A 24365-nucleotide genomic window follows, 5' to 3' on the forward strand; every position below is an offset into this window, starting at 1 on the left:
AACCCTTCTTTTTAAAGAAGCTGGATATTTATTCTGGAAATCCCAAAAAGGGAGTTTAAGGCATGCTACAGGCTATTGAACACAATGATCTGTGTGCAGTGTCTGTACAAAATATATGCTGCGTGCTGTTTAATTTTAGATACAAATAAATGCTCATTTTAAATGGCAGGTTTACTCAGTAAAACCCCAGATTAATTAGGGTGCATACATATTTGTAACAAGAATGTAGGCTTTTTCTTTTTGATGAGCACTTTTCAAAGAGAGCAAGTCTGATTTCTTAATATAATGTACTCTAAAGCTCCTTACCTTAATTCCAAAGTTGTGCAGTTGTCGGGCTGCTGCTAATCCTGCTGCACCAGCCCCAACAATAATGACAGATTTCTAAAAAATATTAAAATATTTAAATAAAAATAGTTAGAAATAAAATAGAAATTGTAATTTCACTCTCATTTGCTAAAGGTAAAAATGTTTGTAGAAATTTAGGCTCTTTTGTCATCTAAAGTAATCTGTGATAACTTTTAAAGATGACAGTGCATTTAATATAGAAAAAGAGCAGTGGTAGCTTTGAAAATAGTTAAAAGTTTTTAAGGACTTCAAAAAAAGATGCCTCAGGTTTTTTTAACAGAAAGAGCTGAAGTAACAAAAAGTAACAAAAGTGGGAATCTAATTGAATTTATCAGACAAGAAGCATACTTACCTTGTAAATATTTCAATCATAGGTTGGGTTGACAAGTAAAAACTATTTTATAAATGAAAAACATCTACAAAGACACTTTCCAAACATGACTTTAAATTTCTAGGAGATATCCTATTACAGAATACAGTAATTTCATAAGCTTTGGGTGTTATCTAACAACTTTTTAGTCATAAACATGTTCCCTCTTAATCATAGTTCTTGCAAACCAACCTGAAATAGCAATTTCCTCACCTATGGAAACAGAGGTGTATTATAGAAGCCACAGAACCTGTATATTTTTCACACAGTTCCTATCCATTTGAACAGCACACGGGAAGCACACACCCATGGGAATGAATTCCATAGATTTTTAGTGGGAAAAAATCTTTTTTGGAAAGAGTCTCATTGATGTAGTTTCCATACGCATTGAAGGCATAAGAGAACAATGTTAAAAACTTTCCATATATTAGGTTTTAGATGTAATTTTACTATCATTCCATCCATTTATGTAAATGAGCCAAAAATCCAGAACCAAAAAAAATTATTGCATGCACCATGTAGTTTTATAGCACTAATAATGTAGGAATTTATCACAGCAACTTACATTGTGGTATTCCTTAGGAAGAAGGTACTGGTCAGAACTGACTGACAAAATCCCTGTATTAATTAACCCTTTCCTTGTCATAAAATACAGGATCCTCTCCATTTCCTGTACACAGCGGATCCGCACAAGCCCCCGAACAATTATATGATGGATACATTTTTGAGGGGTGAGAGCCTCCTGCAAAGGAGAAAGGAAGAACAGAAATTGTTGATTTTTGAATATTCCATTTATTCATACACTTACATCACATTTAAACTGTAAACCAAATGGTAAAAAAAATCACGCCTCAGGCTTCTGAGAGCATTTTAAAAGATTTTTTGTGGAAATTTCTTGTTAGCAAGGTTTACACAGTAAAGTAACAATTTATTAAGTAAGATTAGTATAGAACAAAACCATGTGAGTCTACAAGAGACTTTTGACAACTCCATGGTGTGTTCCATTAGTACAGGAATGGTATTGAAATGGATTCTGATTTACAAAATGAATCTACATGGTGGTGATGTTCACAATGGCATTCCAGTAAAATCCATTCCAAAACAGCATTCTGAAGGAAAAGGAGATTAATATCCAAAACTTTTCACATAAATGCAGACATCCATATCAGAAAGAACTGGTATGTGAAATTTCAGGAGTTTGAATTGAAGACAGTGCCATAGGCTTTAGCCTAAATAAAAAGACAATCACTTCCCTGTTCAACAATCAGGTTAAAAACACCAAATAATAAAACACCACAAAACACTGTTTAGATGTCTTCAAGCATCCCTGTAAAAAGTTAATGGCTGGGCAAGCACTGTAGAGTGATAATAATTTTAAAACTTTTGATTTTTACTGCAAAAGAAGCTCCTATGCAGGGAAGGGATATGAAAACAAAAAAAGGGGAAGGGGGAGAAAAAAAGGGGGAGAAAAACTTAACCCCAACAAGTCCCCAAAAGCCAGCCAAACTTAGAATGGACTTTCACAAACATGGGAGCAATTTTTCTGGTGCATATGGAGACATCCAAGGAGTCCTCATACCAGAAAAGCTGCTATTATTTTGAAACAAACAAATTAATTATCAGCATCTCTTACCTTGCAGTTTGTGTACCACAAAGCCAAAATCAAGTTTCTCAATGCCAGGTACATGGTAGGGTCTCGTGAATATTCTGGGAACTCATAGAGCTCATCCAGTTCCATGACATCTGGCCTCACACAAAGTGCTTTCCCACATTCATTGGGCTGGTAAAAAGGCTGGAAATACTTGTTCATGCCTGCAACTGCATAAAGAACACACCAGGAATTAGTCATACTCCCTGATATCTTCATCATGTCCTTCTCCCTCTAAAACAATCCACTGACCTCACACAGATAACAAGTAAGGAAGCTTTCCAGCCCCTAGGAGCCTCCATAATGACTTCATTTACATGGCTCTCCTCCCTCCTGCCCTCTAGGCTGTGCATTAATTATTGTCCTGCTGCCTCATGGGTACGCCTTGGACCTTTCAGAGCTGAAGTTTTGTCAAAGAAACAGTAACTTTTCATGGCACTCCAATGCCATGAGGAGTACAACAAGGAGTAGGATCTAAATTCAAGTGTGAGGACTAGCATCACTGTACAGACTCAGGCAGTACTCTGAACTCCTTTCTTCTTCAACACCCAATACTGCCAGAAGGGGTAATAATTATTCATCTTCCACGTTCAGTATTGGAAGTTCTATGTAATGAAGTTTTCTGTTAAGCAGATATAACATCTGTTGAACATATGAACAAGTTTATTTTCAGCACCTAAGGAGAACGAAGCCTGCGACGACAACACATAAGCTGAAATTCCCTCAAAGCACTGTCGCTGAGATGAGTATGACAATCCTGAATTACCTTTCTCTATACCTTACCTATTCTGCCAATCTGCACTCCCAGGCTGTTACTGGCAAAAAAAAAAAAAAAAAAAAAAAAAACAAACCTAAACAGAATCTGAATGCCTTAAGAAATCATTTACTTTTCTTCAAAGCCCCAAAGATCCACGATATACAAACTAGCAGAATCCTAGGGGTTTTTGATAAATCTTCATTTCCTTAAGAATGTAAACAGTCTTTAAATGCTCGCAAGGTAATTTCTTGTTTCTGTACACAAATGGTAGTGACACACAGAAAGCCTCTGCAGTCTGTGCTTACTCCCTAAAGAAAAGCTGTAAGAAATGTATTACCTTTATCTTACAAACAAGCAAATGGCATCAAATGACACAGGCAGTCACACAGAGTCTGTGTGTTAGTGCTGAGAACAGAACCAGTGTGCTGAATCAGGGGAATTAATGTGCCTAATAAACTCAGTTATAGGACAAAATGTACCACACTATTTAAGCAACAGAGCCCTGCAGATGGCCCTTACCAGTCACATTAGGCACGCTCTTTAGGTGCTCTAACTTCACAAGGTTGGATTCACCAGGTGACCGATTAGTGCTGGTACAGGATGGACTCATGCCCACGCAGTCTGGATAATATGCAGCTAGAAAGGGAGCTGCCACACTGTCTTTCAGCAAAGGAGGGAGTATGAGCATGGAGTACCACCAATGGTCTGAAACTTCAGCCACTCTCTGGCCAAGCGGAGAAGTGAAGGAAAGAGGGGAGAAGAGAACATGTCAGTACTTCAAAAACGTTGGAAAATGAACCAATTTCCCCCCTCCCTCCAAAAATGAGACCAACAAGCACTAGAAGTCCCAATGTCAGAATTGCAAGTCATAAAGACATTTTCTCTCCCTCTTTCCCCTTCCTCAGCCTGACACAGAAAATCTGTAGCATTGATCGCTTCTCAGACATGGAGCTGAAACTTCACAAACTCCACACCACATGTAAAGCAAACAAATGAGACATGCCATAACAACACATCTATGCCATAACAACACATCTATGCCCTACCAGGCCCTTTATAAAACATTTACAGTCACTTATGAATCCAGAAATCTGAACTGAGAACTAAGTCCACACTAACTAATTTAATTTAGGTTTTGCTATCCCCATCAAAGACCTCCTAGAACCCTAAGAAGTGCTAATGAGTCACCCTTAATTTAGAAGTCAGACACACATTAGGGAAACAAAGCCACAAAGCTTCTACAAGAGTCAACAATAAGCTTGAATGTGTTCCCTGTAGAGGCACCCTGTAGAACACACAGAAGTACCTCAGGTACACTTGTGAACATGGCTTATTGAACAAAATCAGAAATGCAGGCTGACATGATCACAAACCCCTTGAAACACCAACATACATCTTCTTGTATGTACATTTTGTATTGCAAGGGAGAGGAGAGAAAACATGCTTAGGAGCTCTCTTGCAGTCTTCAAAAAAGTGAGACTAGCTTGACTAAAGATAGAAACCACCTGAAAGATGAAGAAATTTTAGGATGGGAAATTTTACTTGAAAGCTGACAACTGAATACTATTTTGCCTGATCAAAAATGAGAATTAGGAGTAAACTTTGAGTCACAGGCCATGACTAAAGGATACCACAAACCACTTGAAAGCAACTTAGTATGGTAAGGGAAAAGAGGAAAAATATGAGAAAACAAAAGGTCCTAGGCTCTGTTGCAAATAGTGTTTCTCAATTTCCTGAGCAAAATGCATAAATACTGACATAATTGGTCAAAGAAGCAAAATAAAAAAGGAAATAAATCTGCCATGCTTTAAGATTGCTTTCATATTGTAGGACAAATGAGGAGGGAGAGCCACTACTCACCAAGTCCTCAGGCATGGAACATTGGTCTGAGCCCTCAGACTGAAAGAAAAGGGAATGGTATGAGAGCTATTCTTAAGCTGTATGGAAAAAATTAAGTATAAAGCAAAATAATTTTCTATGGCATAATTCTCTAAATTAAAAAAAAAAACATTTAAAAGTGCTTAGCGTTAACCTTCTGTAGTATACATAAATGTTAAAAAAAGGAGGTAGAGAAATGTGTAGGTTAAAAACACATCACACCATAAAGCAAAAACACTCTAAAAAATGATTCACATTTGTTAAGTAAGTTTCTACCGATCAGACATTAAAATATACATCCTATTCCATAAAATGGGATAGAACACTGAAACAAATTAAAAAAAAAAACCCAGAATTTTATAGAAAAATAGCCCACATTTTTCCAGAGCAACTCTTCTAGTCTAGACTATAAAAGAGAGTTTCTTATTTATTTTAAGAGTATCTTTATCAAAGAGTTTCAAAATTAAATGCTGACCCTTCAGGTTTTCATATGGTCACTATTTTCATGTTATATTTTTTCATGTTGTAAGTGCCATACAGATTCTATGGCACTTTAGGACTCTTTCAAATTTCAGGAGTTATCTTCATGCCAAAGCTGAAACTTTTTATGTAAAGCTCCATGACAGACTTGATAGCAGTTAGGAAAAGCACATTGAGCTTTTCAAATGCTTTCCTCAATTATGAAAAAAGGCCACACAAAACTGAAATGAGAATTTTGGTGTATTTCTACTTTGTACATGCTGATAATAATCCCCTAGCTGAAGGATTTTACAATTGACTGTGCAGACAAAGATATTTCAGATACTTCTTTCTTGACGTTTCTTGACAGAAAACAAAAATTCCAACCAGCATGTAAGCCTGGCTCTCCAGGCCATCAGATTTTCATTTTGACATTAGAGACACTGAGCAGCAAGCAAGAAGAAATGGATTTCTGCAAACAAGAAATCCCAAGTTGTTAAGTTTAAATATGAGCAAAACTGTTTTGTGTTACCTTGGTGGAATTGTTCAGTTTCATACCACATCTGTAGGTTTTTGCTATTTGTGGTGTCAGCTGGATTTCCTTTGTCAGCTGACGCCATTTACCACATTCTGGTTTTGTGCACTGCACCTACAAGTCAAAAAACAAACATGTTTTTACTTGTTGCTTGTGATTAGAGATAAGATTAATGCAACTTAAATAACCAATTAGAAAGAAGCCAGACATGGGAAAGTTGTAAAATATAATTGTTAGATATGTTCTTGTGTAATCATCAGGTCATAAGTAGTGTTTGATCTACAGAAATCTTGTACCCATTTCTGCAAAACTGAATTTCTGCACAGAACCTAAGGCCAAAATTAATTCAATTCCCCATTACTATGGTCTTCAGTAGACTTTGCAAGCATTACTTCAAAAATATGTTCTTCATCACTTAAAGAAAAAACAAAAAACCCTCAAACAAAATACCACTACCACCAACTTCCTTCCATTCCCATCTTTCTTCCACAATTTTTACCAGGGAAAAACAAAATCTGATTTCAATATCTTTCATACTCATACTTTTCCTGCCAATCTTATTCTCCCTGAAAATCACAGCTGCTGCTTCACTGAAAAGTAACAGAAGATTGGTCTTTGTGGGGTGTGGAAAAAGTCTCCAACAGTGGAGAAAGTCTCCAACAGTGGAGGAGCTGATGAGATTTTTTTTATCTTGAGCCTTTTCACAATCCTCTAATACTAGCGAAAAAAACCCACAAAAAACTCAGCTGACCTGCTGCTTGAACAACAGAATATCAGAATCACATCAGAACATCACATTCCTATTAAATAAATCATCTTTCACCTTACCCAGTAGGGAAGCTGTTGATCAGCCATAAAGGCTTTTGGACTGGGCTCACTTTTACCATTGCTTGTCCAAATCCTTTTCCAGGCAGTGTATTTCTCATAACCATCTTTATGGCTAAGAAGAAAGAGAAAACAACAAGCAGTCAGAAAACTGAATATCTAGTTCGCTTCAAGCAATAGCAGTTCCTCTAAAATTAAGCATTTTATATAAGGACAGAGAAGTAAGTCTGTAGAGAGCACTCTATTTCTGCTGTTGAAAGGAGAGAATTGTGGTTCCTGCGACAGCAATAAATTGCATCCTGACCATTATTTCCAGTTGCTTATAAGTGCAATTCCTGATATCTAAGGCCTGGACTGAGTGATGGGTACTGCTGAGCACATAAGCACACAAAAACCTGGGCAGAGCTGGATGTAACTCCCACTCAAATGGGAAGGAGCTTGGAGCTGAAAACACTGTCAGCCCGACAAGAGTCTTCATGGTCACTGAACTGCAATAGTTAAACTGATTTCTAATTGCTTTTTATTGTACTGCTTTAGAGAGACAGGGTCTCCTGAATGCCCAGTGTAAAGTGAACTTATAAAGGAAAACACATTTAGTCATAATTGTTCTCATAATTTAAAATCTTCTGACATTGTTTTTAAAAAAGACAAAAGCTTCAGGATAATTGCAAATACACAAACCAGCCTGCCTAAACTAACCAGTTTTGTTCACGCTGGCCTGTTTAGGTTGATTGGTCTATACAACACCTGCAGTTTTATCATCAATGTCTAAGCCTCCCTCTGACCAAAGCAAGCACAGAGGAACAATCTTTGTATTACGTTTATGTACATGATGTTTCAACAGCTGCCAAACTTTAATAAGCTGTGAAAGGACACAACCTTAATTGGTCAATCTACCTTCGGTAATAGTGGTCAAAACATTCATTGCAGAAGTGCTCCCCACAGGACAGATGGTACCATCTAGACGTGTAGCCATTTTTTGCACATCTGTAATGCAGGAGACATAGAAATAGTTTTATAGTACATTTAGGAAAAAAAAATCTTTCTATTGACAGTAGCACGTTCTAGAGGAGGAACACAATATTCAGAACAAGCCAGGCCTTTATGTTACATTCATGAAGGCTGAGTTACACATGGCACTGCAGCCATACAAACAACAATAAGGTCATTCCAATTGTCTCAAACATTTCTAGTTTCCAAACTAAGCAGCACCAGATGCAAGGGAGGCAAAGAGTACACAATGTGCAGTTTTATAGTTGGTCTGGCTTTCAGCAGCCTCCCTCTAACAATGGTCAACTGAGCCTGTCTTTAGTACCCTATAAGCAGGCATTTCCTGAACATGAAACAGTGAATATGTGGTGTGACACACTAAGTGTTTTGGAAACGTGTAAGATGACAAAGCTCCTCTCCACAAGAGCTTGGAGTTCCTTTACTTTGTTGTATTTTCCTCCAATATTAGTGTAGCATTGGGAGGGATCATTTAAATTAGCATTTTTCTTGTACATGTGATCAATTGATTCATAAGTCATTGCAATGTTCTGTCCCCAGAACAACTGACAAAACTATAAAGGCAAATCTGAACACAAAACAGATGTTCCCTATTTTTTTCTCATGTACAACTTGTGATTTTAACCCAGTGAGACAAACCCTAAGGAAGCAGTCATGCATTCTCAGCATTTGTTCTTTACCAGTCTCAAAAAGAAATATCCATTACAAAGATTATATTGATCAGATAAAGCAATCATTCTTCAGTTGGAATACTCTCATTAAACTCACTGAAATTATTCAAGATAAATGCACAAAGTCAAAAGCAGTGACCTAAGCTACTGACTCAAGTAGCCATGAAATGAGCTCATCTCAAACAGATAAAGTTGAAAGTATGTACTTGGGGGGGAGGGGTGGGAAAGATGAAAATCAAAATATTAAAATAATAATTCAAGAAGATGAGTAAGCAGTATGTATTGTTTCCTGAATAAAAACTGTAGTATCACCAGTGTTGATCTCACAGGTGCTCACTTCCCAGACAAGTCTCTCAGGGAACTGCCAAAACACTTGGCTTCTCTATGACAATATCCAGAATACACTGACTTCCTGCCACCTAAGAACAATCCATGGATATAACTAAATGAAACACATAGTTAGTTTTATTTATTTAGAAGTGCTATAAAGAAGGAAAGTTTGTCTCAATTATCAGGGCAGGAGGAGTGCTACAAAGCTACAGTGTGCCTGCTTCATAATGAGGTCCAACATGTTGCCTATTATAGGTATACCTTGCCAGTATTGTGCATTCAAAACCAAGTCAGAATTCAAAAGCACTTGTGAAAGTGCAGAGGAAGAGTACAAGAACAAAGAGTTCAGGTAAGTATGACTATCTCTCCTATGACCTAAAATTTCAAGGCTAGAATGTCACCTCAGACTGCAAAACATTCCAGTGAAGGAGTGGTAAGGACTTTCTACAGTAAATGATGGTTTCATTTTCCATCTTGAAAGCAAGTTTAGCTTTCTCAGATTACACTAATATGCTCTCACTTTCATAGAAGCAAGGCATGTTCCAGAGGACACCATTAATAACATAAATAAGCATATCCCAAAGATAGTCTGTATCTGAATTAGCAACTTCCACAGGAGAAAGTTATGGACAACAGGAATAACTTGTGACATTTTCCTGGCACCTTAAGCCTCCTATTAGCACTATCTTTCAATTCTCCCTCTACATTTAGGTATGAAGGGATTTTTCAGAATATAGTTAGAATCCTAAACTTCAGCTGCAGGTTTAGAAAGTCCATGAAAAATGCAAATAAAAAGCAACAAACCTTTCTGCTGCACTGGCAAAGCAAACGGGACATGTTGCGGTGCATCCAGCTTTTTCACACTTTCTATATTTCTTCTCTGATGCTTCATCATCATCATCTGCTGCTTCAGCTGCTTTCTTCTTCACCTAATAAAGAATAGCTGGAATCTGACCATAAATGACACAAATGCATCTTCTACAAAGCAGCATTCAGATAGTTTTGCAGCTTGTGAGTGGCATCCCATAGTTAAAACAATCCTAGTGAAAATTTTTGCAGCCATTGTGAACTAGCTGCAGCATGAAACAGCTGTCAAATTAGGTCAGATTTTTCCACTAAAAGAAAAAAAAAAAAAAAACACCAAAAGAAACCTCCAAGCCCACAGTAAGACTGGAAATATCATTTATATCTAAAACTTTCTCGCCTTGGTCTAACTGACGGCACTGAAGAAATAATAAGCAAAGCTTCCAGTTTAAATAGTATTTTAAGCTCCATCATGTGTTAATGAGTCAAGCCTCATGCCTTCATTTTATTTCTCCTTCAGAAAATGTCCTCTTTTAAAATACTTTTTGGTATTAATTACAAGTGGCAATCCTATCTGTGCCTCAAATAAAATATTAGGGTAGGCTTTTTTGGATACAGGCATTTTTTTCAGATACAAAACTGTAAACCAAATGTCTCTTCTGGGCCTCAAAGGTACTGTGTATTACATTGTTTTAGGTCTCTGTCTGGATGGGCAGACAGCTTTGTTTGACTGTACAGAAATCTGTGACTGTATTTTTAACACATTAAGTACTTACAGGTTATATAGAGTATTTATATTTTCTGAATATTGTTTGCAAAATGAGACACTTGACCTGCTTATTCACAGAACTAACTCATTCTCCTTCTCTGTGGATAAGTAGTCTAAGATCTAACTTACCCACAAGGAAGCCCACTTTCTTTACAAATGACAACAGAAAATAAAAAACAGCAAAGTACACACTCACGTGTTTTTAAATTATTATAAATACCTGTCTTCCAGAACTCCTCAGAGGAAGGTTGTCTGGAGACTGATCTGAAGAACATGCCTTTTTCTTCGTTCGTACCCTTCCCGTTGACATTGTATTGTTAAAGCTGAAAAAGGTAGGCAATAGTTAATTAATTTAAATTGCTGGACTTTGCAGAGCTAGTCACAGCCACTCACAATACTACTTTTCACAGAGTTACCTAGGTAAGAATCTGTTCAGCTTGACTGTTAATTTGAGAGGAAAATGGGAATGAGGCACTGGGGGAAAGGAACAATACTACTATTTTAAACTAAATTCGGCGTTAAGATTAGATCCCTGAGTACCTCTTGACAGGCTGTTCCAGATCAGCATATCCTGGATTTCAATAATCTGATTTGCATTACATGAAGACCTGGACTGGAATTTGGGTTGGCAAAGTGAACAGACAACAGCTCAATGCTGATGCAAGCATTCAAATACCACTCAGAGTAACACTCATGCTGCTAACTACTGATTTATTGGCAGCAAGAGATTTGCACTGTAAAGCACTTTTCCAAACAGTGTACTGAAGAAACTTTTAATACCAGATGAGCAACCAGTTCCAAGCCTTGCACAGCCTCCTATGAAAAGAGCTCAGAATTTGAAATCTGGACTGCCATTATATTGCATTTGTGATTGGAATATTACAAAGTTTGTTGTTAAGTATTCCACAGGACAAAATAAAATATTTACGGCATGAGAGCGCTCTGTAGCTGTCTTTGACTGCATTGGTAGGAGAACAGAATGGACCACAGTTAACCATGCAAACTGGAAACCACAGAGTGTGAGAAAGCATGATGCAGAAATATGAAAGCATATTTAAAATCAAAGGCATTCTTTTCACAGGGAGTAAAGCACAAAGACAGCCTAGAGGAAGAAGTAAATCTAAAGAGTGGTCTACAACACAGAGAAATTAAGTGAAAATTAACCCCTTGTACCACAGCACTGCATCATGAATGTTATTTTGTTGTAATAGGGATCAGTTTGTAATTATGTTTTTGGGAGGGTTTTTTTAATATATTTGAGACTTCTCAATTCTCCGTTTCAGGACGCAACCTCCTTATTCAACCAGTGATGGACAAGGCAGCAGTATCTTTGTTCAGAAATTCCGTTAAAAATCAAGGTAACAAGGGGAGAGTGGGAATTTTTACAAAATTTTCCATTAAGCTGACTCAAGTCAAGTAAACTAGTGCTTCATTCTTCTCTCAAGATCGGAGAAATTATTTGTGAGAGGAAGACAAATCACATGAAGGTGTCCACACATGAGAAATATTAGTCCAAAGAACCCAATATAAAATTAAACTTTGTTTCTTCTATGTATCACCTTCAATTACAACTAGCCAGAGGTAGGAAAAAAGTTATTTACTCAATCTATATTGATCTCTGGAAAAAAAAAAAAATTAGCATCACTTCACTGTAACTTACCACTGTATGGGGGTGGATGAGTTTGGAGAGTAAAGAAAACCAACCAGTTTCATTTACATGAGATTTCCCTAAACTGCTGCATGACGCCCCAGAAAATGGTGGCTTTTTCCCCTAGAGCTTTCTTTATGTATCAGTGGCACAACAGTATCTTTCTGTGTCACCTACTCTTCTCATGGTAAATAATTGTTCTGACATGCCATGGTCCTTACAGTCAGAAGCTTCCAACTGAGGAAGGAGTAGCGAGCAAGGCACCAGGTGACTCATTTTGGTGACCATCAGGTGATCACAGTCTGCTGCTGCTGTGGGGCCCTTTTATCCAAGAAGGTAAAAGAACATGTGAATTTTGCATTATGTAGGTGAGAAGTAGAAAAAGTGTCAATCGCTAGGAAGTTTGGTAAAAATATTTCAGATTCAGAGAGGCTGCCCGTTTTGAAAGGCAGAGGTCAGTTGTACAGAATTGCAGGCATATTTTTGCTATTATCCCTTCAATCGGGATAAGAGGGAGGTGGGGGAGAGAAAAAGATCAGATGTATGATACTTTGTGCCCACTTCCCCTGACAAACCAAAAAACACCCTCCCAAAAAACCACAAATTTTTATAGAACAAATAAGCATGGCTTACTCTACGAAGCTTTACATGACTTTGCATCCTATCCTGTAGACATCTTACTGGCTGAGAAAATAAGCCCTTTAAAGGGAGAGGGATGCATAATGCGTGAATGTCACATTCAATAACGTTTCATCCGTCTGTAATGCGTGGCCTATATCGGAAAGCTTTGTGGGGTTTACCCGCACAGTCGCCAGCGAGTTTGTCATTGGGGAAGAGAAAAAAAATTAAGAAAAGAAACAACACAAGACACACGCTGTCAGAGACGGGGAGGAAGCGAGAGCAGCCCGATTAACACGGCGAGCGCACACACCTCTAAAACTCAGCCCGAGTCGAGCGGCGGCGCCCAGCCCCGCCGGTCGCGGCTGTGACAGCTGGCGGCGGGAGGGCGGGCGGGGGTCCCGAGGGGCAGCCCGGGCAGGGGAGCCCCCGCGGCTGGGCTGCCCCGAAGCCGGGCGGGGGCGGTGCCGCCGGCGGGGCAGGCGCCTGGCACTCACCTCGGGGCCGGGTCACTCGTGTCCACATTCGCGCGTGTCCGCGCCGCCTCCTGCTAGAGCTGCAACAGGAAAAAAGGGTGGAGAAGGGGGAAGGAAGGGAGGGAGTGAGAAAGAGACGGGGGAAGGAAGAGTGAAGCGGGGAGGTGAGGACGGGGGCAGCGCTGGCACCTGCCCCGCCAGCCCAGGGAGGAACAAGCGGCCCCGCGGCGGGCGCTGCAGCTGAGGGAGGGAGTCACTCACCACCGCCGCCGCCATCCCCACCGCCATCCTCCTCCTCCCCGGTGCCGTGCACCCTCAGCCCGCCTCCTCCTGCCGCTGCTTCCGCTCTCCGCGGTGCGTAGCGAGGGGGCGGGCGGGGAGGCACCGCCCCGGCCCCGCCGCCCTCACGGGACCCGCGGCCGTGCAGGTACTGCGGCTGCCGCGGCCCGGGCGGGGGGGCAGAGCGGGGCGGCGGCGGCGCTGAGCCACCACGGGTCACCCCGCGGTCCCCCGGCCCCAGCAGCCGCTCGCCCCCGCCTTCTGCCCGCGGGTTTCACGGGAGAGAAGTGTCGGCATCTCCCTCCTTCGTTACCGGGATAGGGGGGCTGCTCGGTGGGTGAGAAAAGGGAGGCCACCGGCGGACCCGCGGTGCTGGGCAGGCCCGTTCAGCCGCCCCGGGAAACGGGGTCTGGCCGAGTCTATCGGGAGCCAAGAGCGTGCTGATGGCTGTGTCGCTTTCGGTGTACTGCGACTGTCACCAAACGGTGATCTCTTGAGATCTAATTAATTTTTGTTTGTTTCGAGGAAGTAAGAGCCAGTTCCAAACTATGCATTGGGTGGGGGTAATTCTGCTCTCTTTTTTCACAGCTACGAGCACTCTCTGGAGACATGGACCACTCAGCGCATCCATCCGGGCTCCTGGAAGCCTCTGATGTTGGGTCTCAGAAGGAGAGAGTGGTGACAGAGGAGGAATGGCTAGAAAAATGGGAAATGGGTAACATCGGGTTTCACAAGGAAGAAGGGCATCCGTACGTGACTTCACTTTTCTGCCTAAGTTGTTTTAAGTAATGCCATGGGATGACTGGCTTGGCTCATTTAAGAAACTCTTAATTGAAAATGGAACATTTGTAAAAAGCAAATTATCTTACATGGGCAGATTCATTTTTTGTTTTTGAAACAAAAATTAATATAGATATTTTTGTGACCTACATTCGTCAAAGGACAGAGAAAAGAAAGTATTGAAATGAATTTAAACCTTTTACTCTTGAATCAGGTTTTTAACCTTAGAGCTTGGACAGTTTGGCTAGAAAATCTTAAATTTTCTGATAGAGATGCTTTGCACTATTGTTCGTGTGAAACTGGGCCTTGAAACTATGTGCAGAGGACATCAGAGCAACTACTATGCAGTAAAAGACAAGGACCTAAAAGAACAAACCTGATTATGTAGTATTTCAAGACCTGTAAAAGTGATTTGCTTGATGCAAAAGTTTCATAATCTTTCTGTTTAAAATCTCTGTTATGATCCTCTTAGAGGTGGGTTGGTTGGACTGATTAGTTGCAAAGGCAAACAGAAAATAGAACAAAGAGAAATGTGTTGATTTCTGAATTACATGAAATTGACTTTCTTGCTGTGTAAGTGGAAGGTGAATGCTTTTTTTTAATGTTTTTATTTCTAATGGCATGAAGCAGGATGAGCTAGTAACATATGTGCCATTGTGGAGTCTTCATGCTACCTTGCACAGTGTGTAGCACTTGGCTTTTCATGTGCCAGCACAAATACTCACAGAGTTAAGTCAAATCTGTCTATTCTTCTACAGGCTCCTCCAAAAGTATCTGGATGTTCTTTTAAATGGCAGGAGTGGACTGAGGATATTTTTCCCACTTTGTGGTAAAGCAGTAGAGATGAAATGGTAAAACACAGATAATAAGAGCAAAAATCTTACTTGAGGGAGGAGGGAGGGAGGGAGAGGGGGAATTCCCAACCTTGTATTGGCTAGTGAAATGTGCCACTGCCAGGAAAGCAGTACCACTGCCAGGAAAGCAGTGTCACTGGAAGCTGAAGGGAGGAGGAAGCTGGTGTTTTGTACAATAGCTTAAGTTGAATGGATAAGGTCTGATCTGAAAGTCCTACTGATTGTCCCAAGTTTAGCTTGGGGAATGCTGAATTTAGATGGACAGAGTGACTGAATCTATGCCCTTAGCAGTGCTGCTTTCCATAGCAATGCCAGCTTAAATTACCCACAATGAGGTCAGTTGTGTCAGACAACATTTTCAAGAGACCATGTGGCATGCCACTCTGGAAATTTAAGTGATTTGGGATAAATGTAACTACTTCTTTTTTTTATTCTTAATCTTTTACCTTTTTTTTTTTTTTTTTTTACGGAGGGGTGGTGCGGGGAGGGAGTGTTGTATTTAAAATTAGGGCCTATATAAGCCAGTATTTTTCTTGGAGGGAGGAAGCACACACCAAAACCTGCACTGCATCTTCCAGTAATCCAGCTATCAGGTTTTGTCACAGTACCTGCTCCCTAGGCTGACTGTGGGCTCTGACACAGGTTGGTGTTTTGCTGAGCTGCAGCAGCACAGAGGTTACTGCACCTCCTTTGCTGCCCATTCCTGCCAAGCCACAGAAGCAGCTGGGTGCCTCAATCACCTCAGTTCAGAGCACAGCACCTTTCTGAAATGGACAGTTTCTCATTGTGATCACCTCTGTTTTCACCGAGTTAGTAGGAATAAATTAATAATTCATTAAATCTAAATACAGCATGTGTGGTGCTAATTTAAGCTCAGATCATGGAAGGGAGGTGTTCAATATAATGTGAACACTTCAGAAAGTCAGAATTAGACATATCAGGGCATCCTAATACTAGGCTTTCCCTAATTAACAAATTATGTATGGGAGATACACATTTTTTCCCAGCCTGTGGGCCCGATGTAAGCCTGGGCCTTCTCTCTCTCTGTGCAGGCTGGCGGACATGGGGCACAGCGTTGTTGGTGTGGAAGTCAGTGAACAAGCAGTGAAGGACTTTTTTTCAGAACACAGTCTGCCTTACTGTGAGGAGCCAGTCCCTGAGATTTCAGGAGCAAAAATGTTCCAGGTATGTCAAATGATCTGGTGTGGTTAATCATGCAATGCTGGCATAACTGAGTAAACAAGTCATTCTGCTTTTATGCATCTGTTTTACTGGTAATCATTCACCTCTCCTGAAGAGGTCTAAAAGGAATTTTTGGACTGAGAAGTTATTCTTCTAAACTTACTACTTTGGCCTTCTTGTAACAGTGAAGCACCTGAATGTAGAAGGAACGTATTTTAAAACTGGAGGCATGCCTTGATAGATTGATAAAAGTTGCATGCCTGATAGATTAGAACTTCTCTGGAGGGATCAGAAGAGTTATCTCAGTAAACTAAAACTAAAAATATTTCTCAGTGTTTTTCTCCATTGCACATAAGTGTATTTTAAATTTTTCATTTTTAATAGTATATAGGTATATTTTAAGATGTGAAGTAGAAATGTATACTTACGAGTGTATATTTAAAGATAGCTGATAAGGATTGTTTCCTTTGCTTTTATTGTAGAGTACCTCTGGCAACATTTCCCTGTACTGCTGCAGTATTTATGATTTGTCCAGGTAAGAATACTCATAGTATTTTACAATTCTCCATAATCTAATATGTATTAATACTGTCCTATACTATTATTTTATTTGAATCAGGCAAAGATTTGTCAGGTCCTCTTAAGCAAACTCACATTAATTTGTATGAGAAACTTGAATGGCCAATTTCCAGCAAAAGTCTAATTCTGTTATTAATAATTAAGAATGACAACTAATTATCTTTAAATGGGCTTCTTATTCCAAGCCATTCTGTGAAAGTTATCAAAAAAGCATTTTTGCTTTTACAGTAAAACCAAATTATCTTTAACATTACTGATGAATTCTATGAAGCAAAACGTTAGCACAATCCCTTCCTCAGAGTAACTTAGAAAGAGAATGTATCCAGAGGTGTCTTAGCACAATAGTTCCCTCTTTTTTCAGATTTTACTCAGATGTGATTTTTCCCTAGATTATAAAGTTTTGGCAAAGTTTTTTGTGTTTGTTTGCTCTTCTTACAATCGACTGTTAGGCACAAGAATTTTTCTCATGTCTTTTCAGTAGGAAGGGGGTAAAGTCTTAATATTTACTTCAATGGGCTTTCCAGGCACAACAGGTAGTTCAGGACACCAGAACACAGTGTTTATGATCTCTTTTTTTTTAATCTGCCAAAACAATGGAAAAAAAGACTATTCATTAGTAGAGTTCAGAGTCTTTCAGACAGTAGACCATGATTGTGACTTCTGCTGCTGCAGCTGACTTGACTAGTGTATATATGTAGCTAGTTTTGCAAAGTGTTGAACCAATGAATTGTGTATGAACGTGACTGTAGATACTGCCTGGTTTCTTACCCGCCTTGTCCCTCCAGTGCAGTTACTTGCTACGCTGTAGATCCCTTTAAATCTTTCTTGCTGTGAGTTAACAAGTTGCCCAAGGATTGCTTAAGCTTCTCAGAAATTTTTGAAAAATTCAGTCATAAGTTTTGTAGCAATTAGTGTGGTGTCATAATATTTTGAAATAAACAGAATTAGGTATTTGGTGACAATTTCAGTGCACATCACTGGATCCAGTACACAGTTTGTCATCACAAAATAAATTGGCAGATAGACGTTCTGGATGCAGAATGAACTGTATTCCCAACTTCAGTCAGCAGATACCCGTGACTAGAAAAATGCACACGCACTTCTAGTTTCTGTGTGCAGACAATTTGATTAATTACCCAGTAATTATGGAAATTAAACTTAATTCTCTCTTGCTGAGGCTGGCCTACTAACAGGTCCCTTTCATCTCCATTAGCCTAGCATTCATTAGAAGAAAACTCAGATGTGCTCCTGACCTTTGTCGGAATGGGACATTTCAAAGACTCTTGCTAGTTAAAGAGTAACAGGAATTACTGCTCTTTCTGGGAATTCTGGGACATATGTAAAACAGTTATATTACACAATCATGTACCTCCTAATACAATTATGGCTGCAAGACTTCAAAAGAAAGTCAAAAGTTGCATTTACTGAAACTACTAAACATATGCAGAGATAGAAATTCACAAGTTTCCTCTTAATTCCAGTGGGTTTTCTGCAGATATGTGAATTTCTGATTTCCATGTTAAATTTGTTAGATGTAGTAGTCCCTAACCCATGTTGAACGCCGTAGAGACACATAGCAGTGTGTTACAGTGAATGTGCTTCCTCATAGCATAGCTTCATCCTGAATCTGCATCAGGATGAGAGACAGCTGTGTGCCTTTTTTGACCTTTTCCTCATGGCTTCATTGTGTTGTGAAGGAAATTGGATGTGCAGAGGGACAAGGAGTACCCAGCAGGTACACTCAGCAGGTCCTGAGGTCTGGGCAGCCAGGACACCAGGACTGGGACAAGGCCACAGCATGAGCCTGCCTGCAGCCCAGGATGTCTGTAGGCTTGATGAAATTGCTTGGGAATAAAGTACATGAAATACATGTTTGGAGCCACTGCTGCCATTCCAGTTAGACCAGAATAAAGTTGGAAAGAAAAACCAAGTGCAGAAAACCTCAGTGGCTTGCATAAGGTCACCCAGCAGACTCAGCTACATAGAGAGGAGAACTACCTCCAAGCTTCAGAAGATCAAGTCACTTGCCCTGCTAAACTCTCCTTTGTGACCTGCATGTCCATTGCTTGTTTAACTGTATATTTAAGAATCTCCTTTTGGTTACAAGGCTGGTTATTTAAATTAGATGCTTAGACTTGGCAAACTTTAAAAGAAGTCAGCACTTGAAAGTGTTATCATGTCTCATCGCAGTAGAGTGGGAAATACAAGATCAGCTTGTAGGCTAGATGCCAGAGACTTAGCAAGGCCATTGCAATGAAAATAGCAGTGGTGAGAGAGAAGTTCTCATGGTTTAACTCTGGCTGAGGTGGTGGAACTAAGCACCACACAGCTGCTTGCCCACTCCCCCATCATGAGATGATGGGGAACAATCAAAAGTAAGAAAGAAATGTGTGTGGCGATGAAAACAGTTTAATAATTAAAAATAAATTTCAAAAAGTTGTAAGGAAAAAAAATACACAACAAAGAACAACCAAAGAGAGACGAAAATAAAACCCAAGAAAAACAAGTGGTGCAAATGAAAGCAGTTGCCCATCACCAACCAAGCAACTGATGCCGAGCCAGCAGCCAAGCCATGCCCCCATCCACCAACCTCCCACCCAGTTTTATTGCTGAGAGTGGAACCAGATGGTCTGGAATATTCCTTTGCTCAGTTGGGGTCAGCTGTGCTTGCTGTGTCCCCACCCAGTGTCTTGTTCATTCTTGTGCTCTCCAGCCTACTCAGGGTGTGAGGAGCCAAAAAGGTTTTGGTGCTGTGTAAGTGCTGCTCTGCAGTAACTAACTCATCAGTGTCTTATCAACATGATTTCAAGCCCAAATCCACCAACACAGCCCTATGCAAGCTACTGTGGAGAAAGGTAACCCTTCCCAAGCCAAAACCTGTACAGAAATGAAGACAGAGGTGATGCAATTGGACTCTGACACCTGCCCAGTTGGCAGAAGGGTATTGCACAATTCCATGCCACATTTTTCTAAGTAAACTTATTCAAACTTTCTTTAAAATTATGCAATTTACTTAATTCCTACCTTACTGTCTAACCTCCTATTTTAATAATTACCAAAAACAAGGCTCTTTCTTATCCCCAGATATTCTTTTGTGTTGCTCTGGCTGCTCTTACCATCCATTAATAAAGGCATTTCTCGATAGTCTTGTTCACCAGCAGGCTTTGGGTGGCCATTGAAGCCATCTGCCAGCATATCCAGGAACAAAACTAGTGTCTGCAGCAGAGTTGCACTAAGGCAAGCAGCAGTGTAACTTAGCTTTTCTAGCATTAAACAAATTGTGAGCTGAAGGTGTCCTGGGCGTGTAGCTGGGGATTTAGGTGTCTAAAGTTACTGAATGTGCTGAGTCAATGATAGTAAAGCAACAAGGCAGCTTCCTTAGCCTGCATATGAAATCATGCATGGTCAAGAACTGTTGATGTGCTGAGTGCATGTCAGACAGAAGGATGTGGTTACTGAGCACCCAGACTTGTAGCTCAAATGTGTTAAAAGTACCCTCCTTCCTCCCTGCCATGTCTCATCAGTCCCTAAGGATGGGGAAGTGCTGACCAATTCCCACATCTCTTTGCTATTGCAGCAGGACAAAGGACCAGGAGGGTTTCTTGAGTTCCAGATCCTGTTGGTTTGGATTATAAAAATACTTCACTGTAACAGAAAGGTGGTGGAGAATCACTAGCTGCAGAACCCTTGTGACCTCACAAAAGTGTTGGAAAGAGGATGGTCCCATTTTACTATTTTAAGCTTTTTCCTTGTCTCTTTATAGCTCAATAGTTGGCAAGTTTGATGGGGTTTGGGACAGAGGAGCTCTTGTAGCCGTGAATCCATGTGACAGACAACGGTGAGTAAATTGCATTGTTACTGTCTTTTCTCTGATGTATCAGTGACAAGTTTTTGATCCTGTGACTTGTTAATGAGTCATTTTACATTTAAAGGATAAACCCTCACAAGCTCTTCTCTACCACAAGCATCTGCAGAGTGCTGTATTCTTCCTTCAGGAAGCCACCCTGCTTGGTGGGAAAATATGTGGTTTGTTGCAACCCAGCAGAAGCAGGGCTGCAAGGCTCATCTGAATTCTATTATTTCCTTTTCATCACATCTACTTCTTCCGTCTTTGTTCTTTTCCTCCTCACTCCCCTTGATTACAAATCTTTGTTCTTGCCTATAGACAGTCCAAATTTAGTTTGAACCTGCTCTCAGGATTTTTGAATTATATACAGAATCTTCAATTCACAATAATTTTAAAAGATAAGGACTGTACTGTGTACTGTATTCTAAACTGTGGCAGATGAATACTTTGTCTATTAATCTTGAGTTGAATGTGCAAAAAAAGATAAATGCTTAAGGGGAATAAATACAACTTTTATTTTATGTTTTTCATGTGTAGCATGAATTTTATGCTCCTGAAATTTAAACTAAGTTTTTGTTAGTCTCTGTGCAGTTCAATTCAAATTCTGTCTGTATAGAAATGCATTTTGTTGAATATTTTGAATGCTATGGTTGAATGCTTTACAAAAATAATAAAGTATAATTTTTCCTTTTAGCTATGCCAGTTTGATGATCAGCCTAGTGGAGAAAAATTCTTCTTATCTCCTTGTTACAGTTTCATATGATCCAAACAAACACAAAGGTGAGAACTTTGTACCGCTCATGTTGTGATTTTGCTCTAATGCAAATTGTATAAAGATGTATTAGATGTATTAAATTGTAGATGCAGTAATATCTTCCCCAAGATTTTTATCTGCATAGCTTTGTTAGCTGGTGACCCCAGTATGACTGTGTATAACTGTGTGTTAAAAAGTTTAGATACTGACGAAGCTTGGGACTAAATTTGTGTTTTCTCTAGCGTTCAGACATGCTAAAGGTAAGTTGAGGACAGTCATGGTATATTAACAATGAAATGAAACTGTAAGTGTGGCTGCTACAATGAAGCTGGAAGTCAGAGCACTTAAAAACATCCTGTCTGGCCTGGGGAGCTTGAAACACTCCCAAGAACATCAGCTTCATGCTGTTTTTCCAGTATTTGCAACCCAATTTGTTGCCTATCTTGCGCCTCTCTCTCAGCCACTACCACACTCTGCATGTGGTAATTCTGTAAAATCATAACGTACTTTTCCTTCTATAGTTTTTGTATTATGTACTGAAGTGTGATATTTTTAGTTGATATTAACTCACAAAAGAAAGAGATCTTTTTCTGCTTTTGGGATCTTCAGCATAATTCCCCCCCCCCCCCCAAAAAAAAATAGGTGTTGCTATCACAAGCAAGAACAGTTTGATTCATTGCTTTTCCTGTGACAATGTTCAGCTCTTAGCCTTACTCATGCTACTGTAGTATAAAGAGATTGTAGGCTGGATTCACACAGCACGCTGAGAGTGCTCATATCCACATCACATTCGTGATTCCCTGCTGCAGCTGCAGATGAAGCAGCAGCAGCACCTGAAGCTGTCTGGCCTGCCAAGGTGCCACGAGTTCCTGGGCATGTTTTCTGGTTCCTTCTGATGCTACGCCCTGGGGCCCCATTACAGGCCAGGTGCTGCGAGTGAAGGGGTTGGCTCTCCTACTGCAGTGCAAATTTTGTCTTCTTCCTATGTCTCCTGTCTGATTAGCTTCACCCTTTTCTTTCAGGCCCGCCATTTTATGTTCCTGAATCTGAAATTAAAAGTTTGTTTGGTGAGTAAAATTTCACCTAACCCTTAGGAATTTTTTCAAAAACACATAAAGTTGTTTACATGCCTTTACCTTGCCCTGTGATGAGTGATGCAGTCATTTGCTTCTTATCTAGAGTAATAGAAAAATACTGGGAGAAATAAATACCATTTACCCACAGGGATTTTGCTGGCATGGACAATTCTCAGTTCTTCAAAAATACGAAGAAAACCCAAGAGGCAAACAGTTTCTTGTCTCCCTTTGGTAGCTTTTTTATTCTCCCAGGATTCATACTGCACTCAGTAATCCTGTAGCTGCAGTCTTAGAGTTCTGTTTGACCATTTTGTCTTTGCCTGCACCTCATCTACCAGTTGCCCTGTTTTAATAGAAGCCCTACCAGTGCTACAGTTTCTACTGTACTTTTGTGACAAATAAGAAAAGTAACATGGCACTCAAAGAAAATGCTAAAAATGTACCACTCAAATCCATCAAAATAATGAAATTTGAAGCTATGTCAGGAATTTAATTTTAGGAATTCCTCCTAGTGTGCTGTAATATCTCATTTTTAAATTTACAACTTTCTGAGACTCTAACAGTGTTTGTGTGCAGTGAGTCATTGGCATAGACAATTACATCCCAGTACAAAAGAGAGCAATTAAATTCCCCCCAGTGCACTGTGTTAGGCACTGTGGGGAAATCTGTGGATAAGATTTTTTTTTTCTGGACAATTTGCATTTTTTATTGACTAATCATTCACTAATTTGTTATCCTTATCTCCTTTTCAGGCAACTGCTGTGAAATTAGGTGTCTTGAAAAAGTTGATGACTTCTCGGAGAGGCACAAACAATGGGGACTAGATTATTTTCTGGAGGTGCTATATCTACTAAAGTTTGTAGCTTGATTAAAATTTGTTAAAATAACTTGCTTCACACCTGGCTTATTCTTATATCTCTCATTTTAAAATGAGGCATTCTTAAGGCAGGGGTTTTGTCCATTTTGCTCACTGAGTCAGCTCTCCTACACATCTGCCTTTACTATCTTGAGTTGTAAACAGATTTTCTTAAACTCCATGCACAAACAGCCATTACCAAAGCATACCTTTTTCTTCCATATCCATTCAAATCATAAGAGCTGTGAAAAAGAAATGTTCCTGTTCCTTTTCAGCCACTGCACGTCGACGCTGTCTGCCTGGCATTCTGCAACTCAGCCTCACTGACCGGCAGCCCTGGGAGTGTGGCAGCTGCAGTTCAAACACTGTTTATGGGGCACTGGCCGTGTACCAGGCTGGGCAGAGAGGTGGGAAGGTGCTGCAAGTTGGTTCTCTCCATCCCTGTGAATATATGTCAAGTGAAGAGCTGGCAGTGAGTGGGCAAGGCAAGGCAGCAGCTGCCAAGAGGAAATTACCATCCAGGAAGCAAGGCTGGAGGGAAGTAGATGGATGATGGGGAGGAATGGGTGGGAAATGTCCTGAGAGCACCTGATGTTATTGCTAAACCATTCTCCATCATATCTGAAAGGTCACGGAATACGGGAGGGGTGCCTGAGGACCTCCCCTTTTCCTTTTTTGGAGGAAAACCAATGTTGCTTCAGTCTTGAAAAAGTGCAAGAAGAAGGACCTAGGAAAATATAGGCCAGTCAATCTCACCTTCATCCTTGGAACAACCCATCCTGGATGTCACCTCTAAGCAAGTGGAGGAAAAGGAGGTTATTTCAGTATTTCACCAAGCAGTATTTCACCAAGGGAAATGGGATGAGTTAGTGGACAGTGAGGTAGATTGAGTGACAGAGCTCAGTGTTGTGATCAGGCTAGTTGGAGGGCTTTAGCAAGGAGTGTTCCCAGGGGTCAGTACTGGGTCCAGTCTCATTCACCTTATTAATCAGTGACCTGAATGAAGGGACAGAGTGT

The 24365-nt window shown here is 40.1% G+C and overlaps 2 protein-coding genes across 5 annotated transcripts in view; one reads left to right on the forward strand and one right to left on the reverse strand.

Moving 5' to 3' along the window:
* The window catches only part of KDM1B (lysine demethylase 1B), a 27779-nt gene extending 14236 nt beyond the window's left edge, over positions 1-13543 (reverse strand). The window contains exons 1-12 of one of the 2 annotated variants that reach the window (XM_005481770.4): positions 13403-13543; positions 13163-13221; positions 10620-10722; positions 9631-9755; positions 7715-7804; positions 6821-6932; positions 5990-6106; positions 4981-5019; positions 3640-3844; positions 2349-2533; positions 1281-1457; positions 307-381 (exon numbers count right to left, since the gene is read on the reverse strand). In XM_005481770.4, the coding sequence (XP_005481827.1) occupies positions 307-381; positions 1281-1457; positions 2349-2533; positions 3640-3844; positions 4981-5019; positions 5990-6106; positions 6821-6932; positions 7715-7804; positions 9631-9755; positions 10620-10709 (1215 nt within the window). In that variant the 5' untranslated portion in view covers positions 10710-10722; positions 13163-13221; positions 13403-13543. Of the gene's footprint in view, positions 1-306; positions 382-1280; positions 1458-2348; positions 2534-3639; positions 3845-4980; positions 5020-5989; positions 6107-6820; positions 6933-7714; positions 7805-9630; positions 9756-10619; positions 10723-12978; positions 13121-13162; positions 13222-13402 lie in introns of those variants that run through there. The other variant, XM_074542985.1, reaches the window with a different exon arrangement.
* Positions 13433-23379, forward strand: TPMT (thiopurine S-methyltransferase). 3 transcript variants are annotated; one of them, XM_005481768.4, is made up of 9 exons: positions 13433-13568; positions 14009-14169; positions 14959-15051; positions 16107-16239; positions 16719-16771; positions 20579-20653; positions 21357-21442; positions 22439-22483; positions 23245-23379. In XM_005481768.4, the coding sequence occupies exons 2-9, from the start codon at positions 14030-14032 to the stop codon at positions 23358-23360; spliced, it is 741 nt and encodes a 246-aa protein (XP_005481825.2). In that variant the 5' UTR covers positions 13433-13568; positions 14009-14029; the 3' UTR covers positions 23361-23379. The 3 variants fall into 3 exon arrangements, with proteins under 3 accessions (XP_005481825.2, XP_014131304.2, XP_005481824.2); XM_014275829.3 differs by lacking the exon at positions 13433-13568 and adding an exon at positions 13575-13753; XM_005481767.4 differs by lacking the exon at positions 13433-13568 and adding an exon at positions 13767-13905.
* Positions 23380-24365: the final 986 nt, after the last annotated feature.

This window comes from Zonotrichia albicollis, chromosome 1, assembly GCF_047830755.1.
Source record: "Zonotrichia albicollis isolate bZonAlb1 chromosome 1, bZonAlb1.hap1, whole genome shotgun sequence".
NCBI classification, from domain to species: Eukaryota; Metazoa; Chordata; class Aves; order Passeriformes; family Passerellidae; genus Zonotrichia; species Zonotrichia albicollis.